The sequence below is a fragment of the Varanus komodoensis genome, unplaced genomic scaffold (assembly GCF_004798865.1).
Source record: "Varanus komodoensis strain SLA01 unplaced genomic scaffold, ASM479886v1 scaffold5, whole genome shotgun sequence".
In the NCBI taxonomy this organism is placed as follows: Eukaryota; Metazoa; Chordata; class Lepidosauria; order Squamata; family Varanidae; genus Varanus; species Varanus komodoensis.
This window is the reverse complement of record NW_025336087.1, coordinates 10,720,452-10,740,469: the sequence shown is the minus strand read 5'-3', so window position 1 is coordinate 10,740,469 and position 20,018 is coordinate 10,720,452. Positions and strand designations below refer to the sequence as shown.

Here is a 20,018-nt window from a genome sequence, read left to right as displayed (position 1 = left end):
ACCACCTTCCAGTGTATAAAGTCTTATCTGGTCAATGCCCTTTTTAGCGACGCTCTTCCGATCTTCGTACCGCTCGGAAAGGGAGGGGAGGGGAGGGTTTCTCATAAGGCATGCGTGTGATGTAGAGACCATAAAGAATGAGCAGATTACTTGTTAAGGACAATATTTTCAGCCCACCCTCTTTTAGGGTACGATCTCGGCTGATTTATTTCCCTTTGCTGGTGCTTTTTAATTGTTAGCTACATAACTGACAGATGCCAAGTGTTTGCAGTATAGCTTATATGCAGTACTATCTCATCAGTTTCATAGTATTTGAGAGCTGAAACTAAAAAGGGCATTGACCAGATAAGACTTTATACACTGGAAGGTGGTAAGAGTGTGCTGCAAAAGGCAATATTTTCTTTTTTAAAAGAAAGAAGATATTCGTGTACGTCTGCAGGGTGGGGACACATAGTGAACCAGTGATGGTGATTCTAAAGTGCCACTTGGGCATCAGACTGTCACAGACTGCAGCATGGACAGAACTGGAAAGAGTAACAAGGTGGTGGTGGTGTCGTGAGCCACCTTTGCCAAGAAGCTTGCTGGCGGAACGCATGCTCATTTTTTTCTGCTGTGTTCAAACAATGTAACCTGAGTAGAACAACCCCTTGAACACACCAGTTTGTCAGTCTGGGTTGCTATCCTGAAACAAACCACCCAATGGGAAGCATTCTGGGTTCAGATGATATAGCAAACACATGATGGGTGACCGTGTTGTGCAAGCTCCATTACCTACAAATTAATACATATGAACACATAAAATAATGGATTAATAAATAAAAGAAAGGGGGGAGGGAGAAACAGTTAAGAAGCATTCCTGAGAAGATGAGTCTATTAATCTATAACCTCTCAAAGCAAAGGAATCCACAAGGCCAATGTAATCCATCAATTTTCTCTGCAGTTCCTGCTACCTGACTGGTTGACCGTTAGCCTCACTAGTCTCTCAGTCAAATCCCAAACTGGCAGTCCCAATTTCCACTCCGAGATTCTGTGCTTACATTCCCCACACTGTTCAAATAGAAAAAACTTATACTACTATAATGAGAAAGGCAACAAAACCTGTTCTTATCTACTTTCTCCATACTATGCATCATTCGCCTTCCTTTCCAGCTAACAAGACCCAAGCTTTCTCACTGGAGAGCTGTTCTGGCCCCCTGAGGAATGCTTAAGAACTTAAAAAGGACCATGCTGGGTCAGACCAAAGTCCATCTAAGCCAGCATTTTGAAGTGGGAAACTGACAGCTAGTGCACAACAGTAGCGCCTGGTAGCTTGGCCATTTAGTTACCGGAAGAGTTGTTTTATTTTTACCTTTGCAGTAAATGGAGAGACAGCCCTTCCAGCAACTAGCACTGTATCTGGTGGAGACAGGTCTGAGTGCATCAGATCTTTGTATGTCTAGTACTTATTTTTATACTTACATTTTCCCTGTTCTCTTCATTCAAGTAGGTATCTTTGAAACAAGCTTTTCAGGATGTCAAGTGCACTTGAGTAGATTGGGAGGTTTCTAAAGTATCCTTTTAAAAATGACACTTTAAAGATACATTCCCAATTGCTATTAGGTGGGTATGTGAATATCCTTGTTAAAATCTCAGAAATAAGACTCTACATCACTGGTGTAAGGGCCAAATTGCCTAATTTAGCAATGTTTGACTTTCAATAATTTTCTTCACAGAGTGAAATGCAAACATGGACTGGGTTCACATGACCATCTATTGTGGGTAACTTAGCCATGGTGGATTTAAATTGATTAGTTAGGCACAGTTAGAGCAGTCCTACTGAAGCCAAATAGGTTTAAGTTAGTCATAGTCTATTTGTTCTATATCTTGTCTAGAAATTCACAAATAGAAATCCTCTGGACTTGCTATGCTTATTAGACAGTTTTCTAGGTATCCAAATTGAATAATATCTGTGAGACAAGTTTTATGTACACCATTGGCAATCTACAAAATGATGAGCTGCACTGAAGTATAAAAGTTGTACAACACAAAGCAGAAACAAGCAAAACAAAGAATAACAGCCGCAAAAGATCTGAGTGAAAATGTTTTTGCTCTATTTCCTCCACTTTAAAATGTTTTCATTTTTGTTATGACTAATGGTCCAGCAATTGTTAAAATAATATCCACTGTTCTGGAGTGTATATGATACATATACAAAAAGGCAAGCGCAGAAATTGGGAGAAACACTGAGGACAGGATGTAGAACAGTCATAGTGCCTATAATAGGCCTGCACTATCAGTTACAACCAGGAAATCTTATCAAGAAATATCTGGAGTATATCTGGAAATATCATTGAAGTTTGGGGCATACTTTTATTATTTATTTAAAATATTCATACTATATCTAAACAGAAGGTATATTCTAAATACATAATCATGAAAAGCTAGCACAAGGCTCTGGAAATGCAATAATTCTAGTACTTTTTAACTGTAACACTCAGTCCTATTTGATAGAAAAGTGATTTAAAGGCATTTAAACTGGTATAAATGTTTATCTGGCTTTTCTGAAAAGAGATTTCTTGTATATGACTTTGATCCAGTGCAGATGTAAGGATCGACTATGAGTTAATTAACACATGTTGTTCTGGGCCAAACAGGAGCAAATGTCTCCAGCACACTTCCTTCTGCTTTGTGTCCAGTTTGGAATACAACCTAGGAAACACATCATTCCTGAGCTTTTAAGCAGGCTGATTTGTGTGCATGGAATTCCCTGCTGGTGTGAAGGAAGTTTCATTTTTTCAAGTCCAGAGTTTAAGTCCAACAACAAACCATGGATCAAAACTCTGGGTTGTGTCCCACTCAACAACCAAGAGCTCTGAATTTGCACATCAGGCCATACGAACTAGGAACAGTACTTTTCTGGATTGTTTCTAAGCAGATGCAAAGCAGAAGTGGTTAGATGGCAGGAAGTAGCTTGCTCCTGAGCTAGGAACTCATTGAGTGACATTAGGTGTGAACCAGGTCATTAGCTTTGATGGTACTTGGTTCAAAAAGGCAGTTCTGTGGCATGTTGTTGAACTGTAATTATCTTTCAGGAATTGCAGTCTACCACTGCAGAAATATGAATGATCTAGGAAAAACATTTCTGCAGTAGACCCAGTACCTATGGCTGCTGTCACCCTCTCAGGACCATACAACTGCAACCCAATTGTAAAATTCGTGTTCCTTATCTAAACCCTAAAGATGCAATGGACCATTAAATATAAAATACAATATGTAAGTATTATACAAGCTAATAAATGTTTTATAAGTATATAAGTAAAGGAATGGCTGTATGTATAAATCTGTATTTATTAGCTTTCATCCTTTGTTATCTGCGCCATCTGTCTTTGTAATTCAAGTTCTAGGTAGGCTACCAATAATAACACACTAGGTGTTGTATTTGATGCAACTTCTGATTTTTCAAATGGGTGGATTTTAGTAGTAATTTGCCAGTGGACAAATGTATAGTATTTGTGTTGCCTTTGTTGACGTCTATGCACAACTTCAATAATAATAGTTATATCTTTCTATATATAAAATACAAGGGGTCTTCAAACAGTTTGTGCATTTTTATATTTTCATTGGAAACAGTGAGGGTGGGAGGAGCAGTAACTGTTTTGTGTCTGCGACTAGTCTGTCTGGCAAGCCAGCTGCTGGTGCAGTTTAGAATAAGAGTTGTCACACTGTGGTGAAGATGGCTATGAAACTTATACATTAGAGCAAAGGGGAACAGCGTTCTGTCATATGCTTTTTATGGGCAGAAGGTATGCCAGGAGCACAAATTCATCATTGCATGTGTGCTCAGTATGGGGATAAAGTTCTGTCTCGTAGACTTGTCTATGTGTGGATTGAAATGTTCGAAAATGGATGTACTCATGTGACAGATGCAGAGCTTTAACGGGAAGAAGATTTTCAGGTGATGATGATGATGATGTGAAAGCAGTCATGCATCAATGGCTACGCTCTCAACCAAAAACATTTTTTTGCTGATGGCATTAAATAGTTAGTACAACACTGGGGAAAAAAATGCATTGCAAAGGAAGGTGACTATGTAGAAAAGTAATGTAAATTGCTTTTGAAATTCTTAATAAATAGAATTTAAAATAGTGTGGAAACTTTTTTAAGAACCCTCATATGTAGGAGTGGATAGTATATGTATTCATTGTAATGGATTTATTTAAATCTCATGCAAGATAACTGCAATTTATTTTCATTTTACTTCCACACTTTGTTTAGGTTTTGGGTTTTGACTCTGAAATTTACAATAAAAATAAGTGTATAAATATATATAAAAAGTTGGTGCTTGCAAGTTTATTTCCACATGACTTGCAATTCTTGCAACATAAAAAGAATTTGTGTGACAGGGTACTTTGCTACTTCTGCATTTTTCCAAGGATCACATACATACTACATATTTTGTAGGCTTGACCTCTGAAAACTGTATTTAACAATGAAATCTAAAACAGAAAATAACTGATTCCTTGTAAAGATATCTAATGAGAATCTGATGTTCTAGAATGACTGTACATAGTATGATTGCCAACTGATCGATTACAGCAGTATCACAGCAAAACATTTTCAAAATTTTTGAGGAAAATCATATACATCCAATGGTGTGATGAAAAAAGAAAATGTGCCACTGGATTTACTACATACCTAACAGCGTGGATGTATTCAAAAGTTATGTCTAATCCTTTAAAGAAAACAGAGACAGAGTGAGAATCTTAAGGAAATAAACAAAGTATGCTTAGGCATTTTTTGGGAGCAAACACATGGATTACTCAACATTACCTTGATTTGCTCCACATCTGCAGCCATCAAGCTGAGAGTAAATTGAAAATGTTTTTTTTTTTAAATAAAAACATGTCATATGCTTCCTTAGAGGGTTGGATTTATTAGTTCAACTGAGTCTCTCAGCTGTTCTTAGTAATTCCCAGAAAGGACAGCACATTGCCTAAGCTTTTGCTGTTGTAATTTATGGCCACATTTATAGAAATATCTCCTGTAACACAGAACCAGCTTCATAACTAACTTTATATGATTATAATTTATCTCAATAATTTCAGAAAACAAAGGAGAACATAAAACCATCTTACTAGGCAATGGAATAGGCATACAAAATAATGTGCAAACTGCATCATCAGCAAATGCAGCTTTCACTTAATATGCACTTTCTTACTTATTTCTGTAAATACTTGAGAGCACTTAAATACCTATATATAAAATATTTATATATAGGTATTTATATATAGGTAGGCCCACAGTATATAGCTGCTACAACCAATGCCCACCCTGGCTATCTCACTCAAAATATATTACATGGGAATCATTGTCATCACACTGAGTCTTCTAAGGTCACTAGGAACATCTAAGGGTGGAAGGACAGAAATGGAAATTCACAGTGTCATGACAACAAATGTTCTGGTAAGCAACAGAACGAGCAGGAATTACTGTAGCTAGTGTATGGTGTGAACTGGGCTTCACTAAATGCATGTGCAACCAATGGCCAGTCTAGAACTCAAACTATCCACAAGGCTAAGTGATCTCATTTTTCCCTTCTGCAAACTTGGTGAAACCACTATCAGAGAGGACAAAACCCGTTAGAGACATCAGGGGCCAGTCCTCAGTGCTCACTGTTTGCGCACTGGCCTGAATGTCAGTTTCAACCTAATATTGGGAAGTTTAGCTCTCTGAGTTCTTTGGCTTTCTTCACTGAGCACCAGGTTTCAACTACACAGGTTTCAATGATGCACAAATATGTCATTATACTAATATTGTATGTTTGCTATCACATCTTTGGACTGCTAGTTATCCAGTCTACAAAAGTTAACTTCATTCTTTGATTCTCTTCAGAAGTCTAGACAAATTATGGTTATTTCTTTTGAAAAAATGCTTACACCAAAAGATCAGCATGAACACAGTTAGCCACGGCAATTCCTGAGAGACCGACTGAAGAGACAATGGTTGGCCTCAAGACTAATTAGAAGCTTCCGCCTGGGGGAACTTTGGGAAGCCAAATGTAACTAGGCCCATAAACTCATAGAAGTCAGCTATATGTAATTCAGCCCTAGCAGCCACTTTTCCTGAAACAAGGCATATCGAGACGAGGACATGGCGGTTAAGAGCTGACAGGTACACAACGGGCGCTCAACCCTTTCTCCAGTTTATATTTTCCCATTCCATATCCCTTTCTCCAGTAACTTTTTCTTCTCCATGAGTGAGAAGCATGTGTCTCCTTGCATCTGAATCCCCACAAGGGAAACAGCAGCTGAGGCAAATTTTTGAAGAAGAAAACCACCTGTAAAGAAAGGGTGAAGCACCTTCTCCCCACTTTTCCACTTCAAATGATGCCGCTCCAGAACCATTCTTTTTGGAAAAGGTGCTGCCAGGGGTTTGTGACATGCAGTTGCATCGGATGCCTAGGTTGCCCCTTAGAAAGCTTGAGAACTTCCCTCCTCTATCTCCAGAGAAGTTCTTATCACTGTGGCATGCTGTGATAAATACTCTGCAATGATCCTTTGTAGAGAATGGCACATGCATAGAAAAATCTTTTCCATCCAATGATATTGGGCTTTAACAAATTTGCATACAAATTGCATTTTTTCTATAATCGACACCCACACAAAATGGCAACAAAGAATTCCTGCATTTCAGATTAAGTGGAAACATAATGAAACAACATACTAGAAAGACTATTTAAGGGTGGAGGTAAATAAAATAAAATATGAAATTAGAACCCATGGGAATTTCCCTATCTGCATTGCAAGCCTGAAATGCTGAAACAATAGACACACAAACCAGCACATTGCACATCAGCTCAGCCAACATTCTTGTCTTTCCTCTAGTACTTCTCCCCTATGTTGTTCATTCATCAGGTCATTTAAAAAACAAACACTTTTTCTTTTTAAAAAGTACAAAATAGCAATAAAAGTGTATGTGTGTTTCTTGTATATACATTCACAGAATTCACCAGCAACAGAAATGGGTAAGCTCAAACTCTATGTAGTGAGGGTGCTATACTAAAAATGTTAATTCTACATTTTACAGCACCTTATTTATGTAAGTAGCAATATTTCCTTAACTTATCACTGACAGATCTGGGAAAAGATGTTGTAGGTTCAGCTGAGCAAACTGAAGTAGAGTAAAATGGAAGATGAAACCGATAGAAGATCATAACAAGTCTGAAGGTCTACACTTGTCTACAGTATGATTTCACTAAGTTAATGTTGAGTTGAAGATATAGCAGCATCCAAAGTGACAATTGTGCATGCTACAACTTAAGAAGGTAGTGCAGGACTGGAGAATTGGGAGATTCAGGTTTTCGTCCCCACTCTTACATGAAGCTCACTGGTTAACTTTAGGCCAGTCATGGACTCTCAGGCTAACCTGTCTCACACGGCTATTGTTGCTGAGGCTAAAATGGAGCTACGTAAGCTGCCTTGGTTTCTTCACAAGCATAAATACAATGTAAAAACAACAACAATGATGTGCAGATGAAAATGTGTTAAGCTCACATGCTATTCTGTCATTGTGCTTGTCACTAACATCTGGACTGAGATTGTTCGCACTCTCCCTTTCCTTTCTTTGTGCAGACTGGCACAAAAACTTTACTTTATGGTTAGTTTGCATTGTTTTCAATTAATTTTAGGGGAATACAGTCACATGTTCTTTGGTAAATTGTGGCCTTGTGGCAGTATCCAACTGTGTTGTTCTATTGGCACAAATGGCATTGTAGTTGGGGAAAAGAGATTCAAAGTATATGGAAGAGGAGAATCTAACTAAAGTTACATTCATACAGGCAGGGCAATGCATGCAGCTGCTCATGCAACCCATTGTGCAACTGGTTGCACATTCTGCCTGTGTTACAAATTGTGCAACTGCTTGTGACATCATAATAGGCAGCTATTTCGGCAACAGAAAGATTCAACAGAGCTCTGATATCAATATTTGAGTTTGTGGAATTACACAACTGGATACTACCCATGGTCTGCAAATATTTCAGCAACAATTAAGAGTAAGGACCTAGTTACAAAGAAAATTCCAGCACTTCAGATTACAGTGGACATATGAGCACCATCAAGGTGCTGTGCCCCTAAGTTCTCACTGCAGTATGAGACAGATGCAGTGATGAATAAAGCCTGTGTCTCTGCTTGCTATATGCTTCCTCTCAATGTCTGGCCACTGATTAATCTTGTACAAAACGTGTAGGTACACTGATTAATCTTGCATAGGTACACTGATTAATCTTGTACAAAACACACAGCAGTATAAACCTCTGTTAATAAGTCTTACTAAAATGCAGCAACAATTTTGTTAGATAAAATTAAGTGTACGTGAGGCGGTGGTGATGAAGGTGATGTTGATGGCATTTCTTACCAAGACAAGTAAAGTGCGCAGTGTGGGAGGAATCATTGGAGAAGTTACCTTAATACAAATCTGTAACATCTTTCATTTCAAGAATTCCAGAAAATTAAACTCCATTTGCATAAACATCATTTGTTGTTACATGAAGTATCATATTTTATTAAACCTTTTCAGTTGAAACAATAAGCAAATATAAATTAATATACTAACTTTACATATTCAAGTACTTGAAACTCACTCGCTTATGTAGACGCTCTGCTTCCTCCTGATATGCAGCAAGCTGTTGCTTCCATTGTTTCACATTGGCAGTGGACTCCAGCAGAGCTGCTGTAAGCTTGGCATTGTTACCCTTGAGTGTAGCAAGTTCAGCTTCCCAGTGCTTGCTGATTGCTGAACTATGGAGGGGCAAAAGGAGAGTCGTCACAATAGCAGAGAACACAGTATCACTGGTTTGGTTTTAGCTTTTTGGTTCATGACTATGCAGTTGTCTTCAAAAACTAGTAGGGCTTGCATTTGCATGTAGCACTAAACCATTTTATATGCAAATACTCCCATTATATAATAATATAGGATAAATTATTAGCAATTTATTATGCCAATAACCATCATTACTTTGCCCAGTATAGCTACATTTCATAACAGGTAAGCAATAGAAAGCATGAGTTGTATTAAATTAACCACCTTCACTTGGTTAATTCACTTACTTACTATCCCTCTGTATGATCAGGAACAGTGAAACAATATGGGGAACATTCCACACCGTGACCATAATCCAAATGTTTTAAGACCCTCTTGAAATTCTCTCAAAAACCTTAAATTGGGAACAGCATTCTGTAACTCTGCTGATGTTATTGGCAGCTTCCCAATTTATTTCCAAAGGAAAGACTTTATATACTTTTGTTCTCATCACAATTGCACATATTGATTTTGGCTAAAAACATTCTTCTGATTTCAGAATTCTCTCAGCTCTATGGAATGATGAATCATGAAGAATCTACTCCAATGCAATCCTATGCATATACCTGGAAATTAGTCTCATGCACTGTTATCCAAGGAACTCAGTGCGTGGCCAAGGGGACCTGAGTATTGTGTTTCTCAGACAACCACCTCCTATGCCAAATAATATACACTTCTGAAAGCAAAGAAACTTTCAGAAGGAGCTTGTAGTATGGCATGGAAGGACTGCTATTCAATGAAATAAAAAGTCGAAGGACACTTTCCCATTCTTGCATTCCTCATATGCCTTTGACATAGTGCTAGTGAAGCCAACCATTAACACAATACCAATAATGCATGCCACATTTATGGGTTTCCCCAGAAAAACCACCATTCTCGCATATGCTGTTGATGCTGTTCTAAAGGATGCTTATGGTAGTACTACGGTATAAGGGCATGTGAAGTAACAGCACTGGATCCTGCCCAAGAATGTCACCATATAGGCCCAAGTCCTTGGGCATGCCTGAAATCGCTTCCTTGCCTGAAATAGCTTTTAGCCACTATATTCACTATACTTACTTTCAAAGAATTGCTGACTTAGACTTAAAATTTTTGCTGCATACTAATTTTTCAAAAATGGTATATACAAGTAAGAGCCAGTGTGGTGTAGTGCTTAAGAGTGCAGGACTGGGACTCAGGTGACCAGGGTTCTAGTCCCACTCAGCCAAGGAACCAACTGGGTGACTTGGGCCAATTACAGATTCTCAGTCCAACCAATCTCACAGGGTTGTTGTGTGGCGGATAAGACTGAGAGCAGGAGGAACAGAATGATACAAACTGCTCTGAATACTTAAAAAAGCAGGATATGAATTTAATAAATAAATTTCAATTATTGTAGCCATATAGTGCTACTTAAAAGTACTTTGCATGCAAATGCTACATTTACTCTTATGGAATTTAAAACTCTGAAGTTCGACACACTTATTTCATAGAAACATAGAAACATTAAAACAAAGTGAGTCAGAAGGGGTCTCTGAGGTCATCTAGCCTAACCCCTGGTTCCAGCCAGCTCCACTCATGCAATCGCCAACATGTGGTTGTCCAATACTTGATTTCCTTGAATTTAAATACTGTGTAGCATACTGCAGTATACAATTGTATTGCATCTTTGTATTATTCTATACAGTTGTACTATTTTGTGCAGATGAAAATCAGGACTGTTACAGCCAGACCTCAGGTTTAGCCTCATTACTCATCTTCTTATATGGCTCATTGATTTAAGTGGGAATGCACTGAGCTGGATAAGTGTCCAAGCTGCCCCCACAATGTGTAACAGAGTAGGAGATTAAGTTCATCTCCTTTGCCAGCTTATTCACAAGAGGGTATATGAGAAATAAAATCAATATTTATAGATCACTTGTTAAAGGAAACTGTTTTACTTTGTAACAAAATTAATACCTGAAGTTACTTCCTAATAAAGAGAATAAAACTATGGTACACAGCTGGGGAGCAGCTATAGGTGAAAGTATTATGAAATAGCTGTTCTTTCTACGTCTGGCTTCACTGAGTACCTTTATGTTCCTAAATGCCATTCCACAACTGTCACTCTACAACTGGCAGCAGTTCTGCACTGTTGGACAAGCCTGCTCTTCTAGTGCACATACTGCCCTCCTATTTTGGGCTCAGGGATACTACTATGCCCATAGTGTGAAATCCTGCCTCACACACTGGGACTATTCTTAGCTTAATATTAGTTGATAAGGTAAGCAGGAAGTTGGGATAAGAAATGCTAAGCCACCAGGAGCCCTGATGTCTTGGCCAACGCTTAGAACATACACTGGCAGTCAAATTTTACGCAGAAGAATAACTTGGGGAAGGACTGTAGTTCAGCCGAAAAGCATGTGCTTTGCATACAGAAGGCTCCCAGTTCAATCCCTGGCTTCTCCATAAAAGACTGTGAATGCTCCTCTTCAAAACTCTGGAGAGCCTCGGTCAGTCATGATGCCAACAATACTGAACTGCACAGACCAGTGATCTTGCTTACATTCCTACACTACAACTCTGCTAAATGCACATTTTTCAGGAGTCTTTCAGCTCCTGGATCTGATACAGTGTACACCTTCCTACAGAAATGTGAAAGGGAGCAACCCGTGATTAAAATGCTTTCACATATGGTTAGGCTCTGAATATTGTTCCTTAACATAGTCTGAAAAGTGCATAATCACAATGGTTTGGTGGTATGGGAAAAAGCCCCATCAGCCCCTCACAAAAACTATCCCCCTTCTCCCCCATTCACAGCTTTAACCCTTCCTTTCCCATCCTCTACCTCCCAAAAAAATACAAAAATAAAGTGGGGGGGGGGAGGAAAAAACACTCTATGAACAGGCCTTATAGGAAGCTCATTCCTGGAAGGGAACAGGAACCTTTGAACACTGCTTCCTAGAGCATTCTAGGAATGAGGTTTCCATTGCAAGAACCATACAGCCCATTCCCATGTCTTTCTGCCCCCTTTTTGTCAACAGCCAATGCTGGGAGTCTTTGTAGTTGTTGGATATGTCTTGAAAGAGTGGGAACACTTGGCCTTTACTTTCTGCACCTCTGATTTAAACTATCACTATTGAAACAAACAAGGATGGTTTATGAAACTGACTTATTTCTACAAACCAGAGATGTGGTTGGTTAGAGTGCTGGTCTAGGGACCTGGGAAATCTGGGTTCTAGTCCTCACTCAGTCATGGAACTCACTGGATGACTTTGGACAAGTCACTCACTCTCAGACTAACCTACCTTACAGGGTTGTTGCTGTGAGGGAGAAATGAAGAGAAGGACCTTATAAGCTACCCCGAGTTCCTTGCAAGAGGAAGAAAAGTGGGATATAAATACAATAAATCTCCAGTGTTGTTACCAGTTCAGACATAGCATCAAACTCTAGTTTAAACCAGGGTGCAAACACTTTTGATCCTCTTTTTGCAGCCACATTTGAGGAAGGGAAGGGCAAGAGTACCCAGGCCCAAACTTTAGCTTGAACCATGGTTTAGCTTGTATCTGTACTAGCAATACAAGTAGTATTACCGATACTTTCATACCATCATGGTATGCAAACTGAGAATGCAAAATGAAAAAGTTCATACTTGTAGTATCCTTTAAATTATTTGTACAGCAGCAATTTTATCTAGCAAAACAAACACCAGAAAGAAAAAGGTTTCTAACAACATCCAGCAAGAAGATTAAATTAAGAATCTTATGCAATAATATTTAAAGAGTTATACTAGTTTAAGCAAAAAAGAGGGAAGTCAATATGCAAATTCAAGTAACACAAGAACATATGTGTGTAAACACTTGTACAAAACCCAAATTTAAGCTGCTATTACATTTCAGCTAGATATGGAAATCGGAGACATGGAAGACTGGAAGCCGTTGCATGTAACATTCCAGGAGATATTTAAGAAAGGTCACACATGATCTTTTGTTAGGGAAGGTGCTTTAATCTATTGTAGATAATTTTGGAACAAATTTGTTCCACCCTGTCATGTGTTTTGATAGCCCGTGTATCTTTAACAAAACATTCAAGGGAAAGAGCAAGTACCAACAAAACCTTAAAGGGCTGGGAGTTTCCATTCACATGAGACTTTTCACAACACAGCAAAGTTTTTGCTTACTTTAAAGAAGCAACTACCTCTGGACATTTGCTTAAGTTGTAGAATATGGAATATCATGGAAACTTGGTGTATAAAAGCTGCCAGAAATTACTGAAAAATGACAGTACTCTTATTAGCCTCTCTGTGTGGAAATAATCATTGGCAAGCATGTCATCAGGTTTCATTATCCAGACAATATCTATTCAGTGATGGTCCAAATTGCTCATCTGTAAACAGACCAAGCTTGTTTGAAAAACACTTGTGGATAAACCTTTTGTTTTTTAAATTTAAAGTTATTATGTAATGTATGCGTAATGGATTAGTATCTATGAGATATTCCCTACATCATATTGAATTTTGACTCTGGAAAGAAGCTCAGGGGTCATGAACACTCTTATGATCATCAGTTATAAAGAATATATATGTATAAAACCCATCTTGGTCCCATTAAATACATGGAAAGGACTGGATCTCTGCTTCAAGATTTTCAAACAAAAATGCTAGAAATGCATACACATGTGTGATATTCATAAATTATATGATATGCATATTATAATATTCACTATCTGTTCTCAACAACAGAATGTCTCCCAAGATAAGGTCTTTGGCTTTTTTGGCTTTCCTGCAATACAAGTGTCTGATTTGTTGAGCCAAACAACTTTGTCTTACTGAGTCTGTTCCTTGTTTTAAAGGCCATGCACGGACAATGTGTACTGGGACAATAACTTCTTCAGGCAGAAAACCTTTTTGAGATTAAAGATTATATGAGTATCAGCCAGAAATGGTCAAGTCTTGGATGATACAGAAGGGCCTTAATTGCTCAAGAGGTTCAACTGGTTGTTTTTCTTACTGCAAAAACTGTTTGGTAAAACCTTACTGTTTAGGCATTTGTTTTTGTAAACTGGTAATTTATCTAATACCACTGTTTTATTTACTATGCCTGTCCAAGTTTTTAATATATATGGTTTTAGTTGTTGCTAGTCATACGGAGTAGTGCCCAAGCACCAAAAGAGTGGGATAAAAATGTCCATATTAATCTAGGTTGGGGAAATAATACAACTGAGCGAAAGGGAAGGGCTATATTTTCATTAAAACATTTGTCAGCATTGAAAGGAACCCCTTCTCCATTTAAGTAATTTTTCAAGCAACTGAGAAAAACACTTTTTTTTTTTTTCAAATGTTAAAGATTGCCCTGAGCCATGATCACTCCAGGAAACAATTCATATAACCTTGGTGTTGTAATTATATTTTATATAATATCATGGCATTCAGTCCCTGATTAGCTGGGATCACTTTTAACAAAGAAAGTAAGCGTGAGGAAGCAACAGCAGATTACAGAAACAGAACAATTGTTGGGAAAGCAAACATTCTTACAGTACGGGATATTTGGAGAGAAAAAAATTCAGCCCCTGAGAAATACTACTTTCACCTTGAACATCAAAATGTGTGAGGGCACAACCCAGAAAATAATATTTCCCTACTATACCTTCTACATATATGTTCTGTAAAGTACAAAGAGGACCATCTCCATTGATTCCCAATCAACAGCATGAGTGGATTCTTTACATAAATCTTCCCTATAGCTTCCATCTTTCAAATCTTAAAATGCTGGTTAATTAATTTATTAGAGACTTGCAGCCCAAATCAGTGTGTTAGATCTAAAGATGCGACAGCAAAAAGCCACTTGTGCAGTGAGGTTTACCTGACCCTGCAACCCACTGTAGCCATATGTGCCCTCCCAAAAAGCCTCTACGAAAAGCTAGAGGAACACTCTGAACAGTGTGGGCCATGGCACATGTGGCATTTCTAAAAACTGGGTAAAGTCAGCATCATAGGAAAAAGTCACAACAAGCAAAAGAGAGAGAGAGAGAGAGAGAAAGAGAGAGAGAGAGAGAGAGAGAGAGAGAGAGAGACAGAGAGAGAGACAGAGAGAGAGACAGAGCGAGCGAGCGCTTGCAATAGCAATAGCAATGGGAAGAGGAGACAAGATAGCTCTGCTAACCAAGTCACCTAGAATAATGGCTGGAGGATGAAGGGGAACATGGGGGAGGGGGACAGCCACAACTGTGCTTGATTGCCTATTCAGCATACTGTGGGTTGCTCTCTGAACAATCAAGTCAACATTGGTTATATGCAAGGTGAGTTAGCATAACAAGACAGCCTGTCCACTAATTCACTTTTCCTGTTCACTGCTTTTAATGCTGATGGCAGCAAAAGCTCTGCACCTTTTTAAAAAACAGTAAAAAGTAACCAAAACCTTACTTTACATTTACCTCATTCCTAAAATTTCTAGTTAAGCTCTTATTCAAATATAAAATGATCATGATATACTTAACTGTACTTATGAACAGAACCAACAACTTAAGACATTCTTGGACATCTGAGATCAAAGCACCCAGAGTCTGTATTAGATATTGCGTGATATTGTCTGTAATAGGGACTCAGAAGTTTGTTACATGTGATCTAATTTTTTTCTCTAGGTAGCACTTATTTTGTAGGGCTATTCCTTACTCTTAAACTGCAGTCTGTTATCAGAAAAACCATTGAGAATACGTGTGTGTGGAGAAAGCCCTAACTTTTCAGTTTTCATAAAGCATCTGGTATAGTGATAATTACTGTATAAGTGATGGTGGCTTTCCTGGAATTGGCACGTCTAGTTCTATTATTAGCACTGTGAAGAATGTGGTGGATCTACAAGAGTCACTTACACCTGTTAAATAGTGCCTCTGACACCGGTAGAGAGAAAGGTCATAACCCTTCTTTTTGCTAGTTGACATTATGTGAACTTCTGAAGAAATAATTTAAGCACTACTGTCTCACTGTAATGGAATTTATGTAGCTCTTGGGCAAATAAAGTGATAAAAATAAGCAAGACTACTTTTTTCCACTCATTTTCCCCCATTTTGCTTCTACAAAGATCATCTTCAAGCAGCAAAGTGCACACAGAACTTTATACTATTTAGAACACAGACAGCCCCTACAATATGCCTTCTCTTCTTTTATTATGGGAGAAGACAGCAAGTCTTATTATGCTAGACTGGAACTAGATTTATTACAAGGGAGACCTACAACAAAATACACTTTCACAGATTTCTAGCAACTGCATCCTATTCTTTCCCCCTTCCTTTGTCCCAGTTTCCTGTTCCTCTTTGCATCCCATCCCATCAAGCAATTAATCAGTGTTCCATGGCTACTAAGCATTATGAATCCTAATCATGTGGTTTTTGAAATGGTTTCTCCCTTGATGCTATTTCCCTCTAGCCATTTTTGGTACTTCTCCAACATCAGTGTTTCCCCAAATTATGTGCGAGTGGGGCATTTTGGCTGCATAAGCATTACTTTGAAAACTTGGTAAGAGAATGACAATTTTGTCGGTGTGTACACAGGTAGAGCATATAAATAGTTTTGGCCTTGCATTTATTTCAAGACAAAATTCTCAGAATAGTTTATACAATAACGAAGTAGGGTTTAGTTTCCCAGTCAGTAAAGGTGCCTCAAAAGTGGCAACCCTAACAAGAAAGAAGAGCAATGGTGGCTTCAAAGACCTATCTAGTCCAACATTGTTCTCCCAGAGTGGTCAACCCTGTTTCCAATGGCAAAGCTTGCAAAGAGGCCATGAATACAATAAAACCTCCCATTCATGTTACTCGTCAAATGGCATACCAAGGCATATTGCGTCTTGTACTGGAGACAATACCGGTAACAATTGTCCAGCTACCATTCCTGTGTTACATACACCCAGTCTATAAACAACCTGTACTTACTAACAAGAAAACCAGGAAGTCCTGCCTCATCCTCAAGTGGCAAGCGGTGCCCATGTGTGCCTACTTGCTGACTGCTGCTGGACAAGCTACAAAGTCCAAACTCATGCCAGGCAGCAAGTAGAGGAAGGAAGGAGGAAGGAAGGAAAGAACGAGAAGGGAGGAAGAGAAGGAAGGAAGGAGAAGGGGAAAAGGGAGCAAAAAATAAGAAAAACATAGCTATTGGTATCTATTACTGAACACCCAGTCAAAAAGAAGACAAAGATGCAATCTTCAAAAAGCAACTTGCCAGCAATTTCAAGAATTATGTAGTCATCATGGGGGGGATTTCAATTTCCCTGATATATGCTGGATGACCATTTTTGCCAAATGTGGCCCCTCCAAGAGATTCCTGACATGTGTTGCTGACAGATTCCTCCAGCAGAATGTGGAGGAAGAATGAGAGGATCAGCTATCCTCGATTTGAAATTAACAGACAGGGCCTGGTGGACAATTAACAGACAGGGCCTGGTGGTAGCAGCCATGGGAACTCTGGGGAAAAGTGATCATGCAATACTTGAATTCTCAATTAAAAAGGAGACAAAGGTTAACTGCAGCCAAACATGTAACTTGGATTCCAAGAAAGCCAACTCTGACAAGCTCAGAACAATGATAAGTGAAGTGCCATGGCAACTCACTCTTAGCGGAAAAGGAGTCCAGGGACCCACGTGTTCCCACAAAAAATTAAGTGACAGCCTGAAAGAAAAAAAGAACATGCACAGAAAGTGGAAGCAGGGCCAGGCCACGAAGGCAGAATATAAATGAATAGCAAGGAACTGGAGAAATAGCATCAGGAAGGCTAAAGCAGGAAATGAACTGAGTATAGCAAGAATAACAAGAAGGCCTTCCCCAGAAACCTCCAAAACAAAAGACACGTGAAAGAGAAGGGTGTCCAGCTGCTTAAAGTGGATGGCAGAGTGATAACAGATGACAAGGAAAAGGCAGAGGCATTCAATTCCTACTTCACCTCAGTCTTCTCCCATAAGAGAATCTACAACCAAGAGGAGGTACAAGCTGAAGGTGAGAGATGGCAGCCCAAGACTGACAGATTGGCAATGGTTAAGGAATACCAAGATGGAATAAACACGTTCAAATCTCCAGGGCTTGATGAACTCCATCCCAGAGTCTTAAAAGAGCTAGCAGAGGAACTCTCAGAACCACTGACTATTATCTTTGGTAAATCTTGGAAAGCAGAAGTGCCAGAAGACTGGAGAAGGGCTAATGTTGTCCCTGTCTTCAAAAACAGCAAAAAAGATGAACTTGGGAACTACAGACCAGTTAGTCTAACATCAATCCCTGAAAAAATTATGGAGAAAATTATTTAAAAATCAGCCTGCAAGCATCTTGAAGAAAATGCAGTGATAATAGAAACCAACATAGATTTAGCAAAAATAAACTGTGTCAGACTAATTTCTCGTAATCTAATTTTTTGACTGGGTAACCTCCCACATGGACAGAGGGAACACTGTGGACAAAATCTACCTAGACTTTAGCAAAGCTTTCAGCATAGTTCCCCACATCATTCTGATGAGAAAATTAGAAAAAACTGGACTAGATAGAAAAACTATTAGGTGGATCCAACTTTGGTTGCTGAATTGGATACAAAGAATGCTCCTCAATGGCACCTTCTCAAACTGGAGGTAGGTAACTTGTAGAGTGCTGCAGGTTTCAGTCCTGGGCCCAGTGCTCTTCAACATCTTTATTAATGATTTAGATGAAGAAGTACAAGGAAAGATAGTCAGATTTGCAGATGATACAAAACTGGATGGAATAACACCCTGGAAGACAGAATGAAGACCCAGGGTGATCTTGATAAACTTGAAATCTGGGCTGGAAGCAACAGAATGAGATTCAATAAGGGTAAGTACAAAGTTCTCCACCTAGGAAAAAGAAACCAAATGCATCGATACAAGATGGGGAATACGTGGCTCAACAGAACTGAAAGATTTCAGAGTAATTGTGGACCACAGGCTAAATATGAGCCAACAATGCGATGAAACTGCCAAAACTGCAAATCTTATTTTGGGATGTATTAATAGAAATATTATTTCCAAATCATGAGAAGCAGTAGTTCCACTATACTCCACATTAGTCAGACCTCAGTTCCAATACTGTGGCCAGTTTTAGGCACCAAGATTTAAGAAAGGGTCCAGAGAAGGGCAACAAAAATGATCCAGAGCTTGGAAACACGGCCCTATGAGAAGAGACTGAAAGAACTGGGCATGCTTGGCCTTGAGAAGAGAAGACTGAGCAGCGATATGATATCCCTCTATAAGTACCTCAAAGGCTGTCACAAAGAGGAAGGTCAAGATTTCTTCTCACTGATACTAGAGTGTAGGACACAGAATAATCAAGTCAAAGTGTGGCAACCCAGGTTCAGGGTAGATATCAGGAAACCCTGCAGGAACAAGTAGATTTGCAGATTGCTAAAAAGGTTAAGTAGCTGGGAGTTTATCTTACACCTAAGTGTACTACTCTGAAAGAAGACAATTATGATAAACTCTTGAAGCATATTAAGAATGATCTGAAAAAATGGGCTAATTTGCAATTATCCTTGCTGGGAAGAATAGCACTAGTCAAAATGAATATTTTACCAAAGCTTTTGTTTTTATTTCAAATGATTCCCATAAAAATTGATAGAAAATTTTTTGATTTAAATTTTCAAATCTCTAGATTTATATGGAGAAAGAAGAAACCAAGGATTAAATTAAAAATACTTCAGGAAGCTAAGGAGAATGGGGGTTTTGGTCTCCCTGATTGGATGTTGTATTATCAAGCTTCTGTTTTAACATGGCTAAAAGAATGGATAACTTTAAGCAATAAGAGAGTTTTGTATCTTGAAGGACGTGATTGGCAAATAGGCTGGCACGCTTATATGTGGTATGAGAAGGCTAAGTCACATGGCTCTTTTCTAAGTCACTATATTAGAAAATCATTAATGTAGGTGTGGGAAAAGCTAAAGGTAAAATTGTATAATAAATTACCAAGATGGCTTTCACCCATGGAAGCTTTTGGATAGCCCAATGCATTGAATTTTGAAGGGATTATAAGATATGATGACATCTTGGATAAGGATGGAGGACTGAAACTGAATCAAGAAACACAAGAACAGGGATCTAATATCTCTTGGTGGCGTAAGGTACAGATACAATTGAGATATGCTAAAGATTATAAAGTGTGGGGTTTTTATAAGGACTTAACAGTGTTTGATCAAGTGATGCTTAAATCAGGTGAGAAAATGAGTAAAAGATTATATGACTTTT

At 38.6% G+C, this 20,018-nt stretch overlaps 1 protein-coding gene across 1 annotated transcript in view; it reads right to left on the bottom strand.

Annotated features, from left to right (window-relative positions):
* Positions 1-20,018, bottom strand: part of HOMER1 (homer scaffold protein 1) — a 93,814-nt gene that overhangs the window by 13,939 nt on the left and 59,857 nt on the right. The window contains exon 6 of the mRNA XM_044446728.1: positions 8,621-8,777. Within this exon, the coding sequence (XP_044302663.1) occupies positions 8,621-8,777 (157 nt within the window). The remainder of the gene's footprint in view (positions 1-8,620; positions 8,778-20,018) is intronic.